Below are 4,715 nucleotides of genomic sequence, written 5' to 3'. Positions count from 1 at the left end.
GAGAGAGAGACAGGCGCGAGGGAGAAGGAAGCTCGCGACAGAGATGAGATGGACCTTCGTCATCACCATTGGTGTGGTCGGAGTCGTGGTCGTTGTTGTCGTCGATTGAAGGTACCGCCGTCGTAGTGAAAGAAGCCCAAAGAGAGAGATGAGCAAGGCCCGAAGAGAGTGAGCGTCGCTGCCACCGCCATTGGAGATGAACCCAGTTGTTCTCTTACTGTCGGAGGTATTGTTATCACTGCTCTGGCTCAATTATGTATCGTTACTATTGCTGTTTGGCTGCTGCTGAGGTTTTCTACCATCACTGGAGCTGCCACAGAACCACCGTGGTTGTTGCCTAGGAAACGGAACGAGTGTGGGGATTGCTAACGGAGCTGCCGTATTTGGCGATTTTCGCAATATTCGACATTGAGGTAGGGGATTTATTTATGTCATTGGGGTTTACTTTGAAGTGTTTCATTCATCCATTAGTGAGATTTAATTTATATGGACATTGATGTTGTGTTGTTTGTAATTGGTGGGGCTTAATTGATCCATTTTAACAATGCACATCATTCTGTGTGTCTATCATGGTAGAAATTCCTTCTTTTTTGAATTGATAAAATAGCAGGCTAGGCAGCTTCACTATGATCATGAGTCTTCTTACCATTCCTTTATGGCTGCACTGCCTAATGTTGCTTCATGATTCACTCAATTCAGTTTGGGAGTTATGCTTTTGGGTTTTTAGATTAGATTTGTTTGTTTTCTGGTGATTTTTTTTCAAGTTTACTATTATTCTTGTTGTTGATTGGAGAGAAAAGGAAAGAAAAAAATTGGATATTTGGTTGACAGCTTTGTATATCTTTTAGGCAGTATTTCATTACTTTTACAGATTATATATTGTTAATTTGTTATGGATCATTGAAGCTTTTTAATTTTTCAGTATGGAAGAGGTTCCTTTTGCTTGGAGTAAATTTTTACAATAGTCTTTTAATTTTTATAAGCCAAATTGTTCTCTAAAATTTTTATTAAACAAATAGGTGTGCTATACACTATATCAATTTAGTCTCCGGTTCATTTTTGTTTTATGGAAAATTTAATAGTCTAAATTAACAGAGGTCAAATAAAATAAAGATGTAAAATGAATTAGAGATTAACTTGATTCAATGAATATTTAATAGATAATTTGATCCTAAACCTTAAAATTTGAGGAAGTAATTTAAAATTTTAAAGTTTGAACTACTACTCTTTGCTACATGTGTATTTTTTTGGTTTAAATTTCCTTGTACTTTTTGGCTAGGGTGAAATCTTACTTTATACTGGTGCTTATAATTATTCTCATTTTCTTTCCTTGGCATTATTACACTATTACTAGTACTAGGGTGAAATCTTACTTTCAGCAAATTTCTAACAGAAAACATAGCCTGAAAGTTGAAGCTAATAATTTCATAATTTGCCATCATCCATTTTAAGTGTGGATGACTTGTTCAAATCACAAGATCCTCTAAGATATGGGTTATGCAATGACGAACCTTTATGTTTGGGAGAAAAATAATAAGGCTGTATAAATAAAGTGGAGTGGATCTTGCTCTTCATAATTATAGTGATAGTAGTACCGTCCTACAAGTTAGGCTAATAAGTAATAACCGAGTTGCTACAAAAGTTACTGTTTTCCTTTCTTCTATTACTAGCTCAGACTAATCCTTGATGCACTCTAGAATGTGCTGAGGAGATGTAGTAGCCTGCTGCTGTCAGGTAATGTATGGCATATTTGACACAACTTAATAAAATATAGTATTTAGATTTACTTTATCTGATATAATAACTACTATAAACTTGTTGGTTGTGATTATATATGAGACAGTAATTGATTTTGTTAAATGACAGAGTCGTTTAGAGCTTTAAATGAGAAATTCTAAGTCTACATGCTTTGGCGATTGGTAACTGCTTTTTTCTCAAAATAATGCAACCAATTTTTGCTTTGGATACAACTTTTAACGTATATATATTCATAGTTAAACCCTTCTTGGATTGTATACTTAATTATCATACAAAAACCATGACTTAATCAAAATTGAAATTGAAAAGAGATAATTTATTAAGGGGAGCAGATTCAACTCAGCCAAACATTTATTGAGTTTAAGGCATGTATACTAATTCTGAAAAATGTACCCGGGTAGTTGTTTCATTTTAAGTATATTTTAAATGAATAAGCCTTTTGAAAATAATCTGAAGTAATTACATGTTGCATTATGTTTATTTGCAAGTTATTCTTTCTATTAGGCCAAATGCACATAAAATGCAAAATTAAAAAATGCATTGTAGAGGATAAAAGTGTTTTCCTATAGTGATATTTAGTTAACTTATAATTGATTTATAAAGTCAACTGCATTAGCATGTGTAGAGGCTGATGTGTTCTTCTATTATCCATCGATGTCTTATTTGTACGAAGGTGAGAACCCTGCAGAGGAAGCCAAGAAAAGCAACCACGTGCAGAGAAAAATCGAGAAATGCCAGAAAGATCGTAAGCTTGATCCTCATGTTGAAGAGCAGTTTGGTGGTGGGAGATTGCTTACTTACATTGCTTCTCGACCTGATCAATGTGGCAGGGATGACGGGTAATGCATATAACTATTGCTTGTTTGGGTTGCACTGAATTTTGTCTATTTATTCTTGATCTGTTACTTATTTCATTCCTTCTTGAATGCTGCAGCTATATTTTGGAAGGCAAGGAGCTTGAATTTTATATGAAGAAAATCCAAAAGAAGGGAAAGGGTGTTGCTTGATTATTCTATTCTCATACTTGTATTTTGGATGGGATGGAATAGGTCTTATAATGACTTTAGTTATCTACATGTAATATTTTGATGTGTTGTGTACTTTTTGAAAAGAGATTTTATCTGGTATTACATGTAATGGACAAATTACACTCTATTTTGATTTATGTTGTTTGGATTAAAAACATATCTAGCTTATAATAAAACTTTTATGATTTAGATTTCTTGAATTTCTTATTTTTAGATTTATTTGGTGATTATCATTGTTTTGGGATGTGATTATGCTTTTAAAAAAAATTAAATCACATAAAACAAAACAGGCTATGGTTACGGTTTTCAGGTAGGGTGACCATAAATAGACTATGGTCACGGTGAAAACCGTGACCATAGATAAGACTATAGTCACGGTTTTAAGAAGGGGTGACTATAGAGGCTAATAACGTGACCATAGATAAGGCTATGGTCACGATTTTAAGGAGGGGTGACCATAGAGGCTATGGTCACGGTACCGTGACCATACTGTGACCATAGATAAGGCTATGGTCACGGTTTTAAGGAGGGATGACCATAGAAGCTATGGTTACGATAAAAACCGTGACCATAGATAAAGCTATGGTCACGGTTTTAAAGAGGGCTGACCATAGAGCTATGGTCACGATCAAAACTGTGACCATAGATAAGGCAGGCTATAGTCACGGTTTTAAGGAGGGGTGACCATAGAGGCTATAGTCATGGTCAAAACCGTGACCGTAAATAAGGCTATGGTTACGGTTTTAAGGAGGGGTGACCATAAAGGTTATGGTCACGGTTATAAGGCTATAGTCACGGTGAAAAAACGTGGCCTAAAGTGTCAGAATTTGAAAATTGAAATCGTGACCATAGAAACCGTGACCATAGACCTATGGCCATAAGAAAATAGGCCACGGCAAAAAACCGTGACCATAGGTCCAAAACCGTGACTATAGATCTATGGTCACCCTTTTTACTAGTTATGGTCATGGTTTTTTACTATGACCATAGGCCTTTTTTTTGTAGTGATATTCGTAGTTTAAAAACTAAATCCGCTGCTAAATTTGTCGGAAGTTATTGGCAGACAACAAAATCTTATAGTAAATATTTACCGGCGAAATTTATACAGTAGAATTAGAACTAACACAAAATCTGATGATAAATTCATTATCAGCAGATTAATTTTGTTTTTTTGACGATACTCAACGTTTTTTTTTTTTTTTTTTGAAGTGGACTAACAAACTCTTAACTGACTCCTAAACTAGAAAAGTAATAACCAACTTTAAAAACAGGAAGGTAAGCAAACAAGCTAACTACTTTTTATAACTAAGTCCGTAGAGACTAGCAATGATTTGAGACGTAAAACATCTACTATGCAATACTCATAACACACATAATACATATATCATCATATACGGTGCCGGCCCGGTTTAGCAGCCACATTTTATTACCTTCGAAATTGGAATAATGCATGATAGATGGTACGTATGAAAGCTACTTCACAAGTCTTGTATAAAAAAACTTGAATCATTCATGAATTATAAGGAGGTGAATTATTCTAGTATAATTAAGTTATGGTAATTAAGTATTGTTAAAATTAAAGTAATATTTTTTTTAAATAATTTTTTAAGAAATATTGTTTAATAATAAAAAATATTATTTTAAATTTAATAATATTTTTTTTAAAATACTGTAATCACTGCTAGTTATTGTAGTATAGTCATATTAGAAGCAAGGACTTTTATAAAAAATATCTATAAAAGAATATAATGGTAATATAAATCGTTTTCCAGATATGACATATGGAATAATCAAAATATCTACATCTTGTTATGAAAAAAAGTAACTTATTTGTTTAACTACTTTTAGTGCCTCAAACTAATAAGTGTGTTTAACTATTTATTAACTCATGCATAAGATTACTTTTCTACATGGTGTTTTAAAATTGTG

At 33.3% G+C, this 4,715-nt stretch overlaps 1 protein-coding gene across 2 annotated transcripts in view; it reads left to right on the top strand.

Moving 5' to 3' along the window:
• The first annotated feature begins 10 nt into the window (after positions 1-10).
• Positions 11-4,715, top strand: part of LOC107473095 (40S ribosomal protein S8) — a 22,110-nt gene continuing 17,405 nt past the window's right edge. Inside the window, exon 1 of one of the 2 annotated variants that reach the window (XR_008005898.1) lies at positions 11-413. Coding sequence is in view for 1 of the 2 variants with exons in the window: in XM_016092626.3 (XP_015948112.1) it covers positions 2,413-2,431 (19 nt within the window). In the remaining variant the exon portion in view is untranslated. Of the gene's footprint in view, positions 414-2,268; positions 2,432-4,715 lie in introns of those variants that run through there. The other variant, XM_016092626.3, reaches the window with a different exon arrangement.

The sequence above is a fragment of the Arachis duranensis genome, chromosome 2 (assembly GCF_000817695.3).
Source record: "Arachis duranensis cultivar V14167 chromosome 2, aradu.V14167.gnm2.J7QH, whole genome shotgun sequence".
In the NCBI taxonomy this organism is placed as follows: domain Eukaryota; kingdom Viridiplantae; phylum Streptophyta; class Magnoliopsida; order Fabales; family Fabaceae; genus Arachis; species Arachis duranensis.
This window is presented reverse-complemented; position numbering and strand designations above follow the sequence as displayed.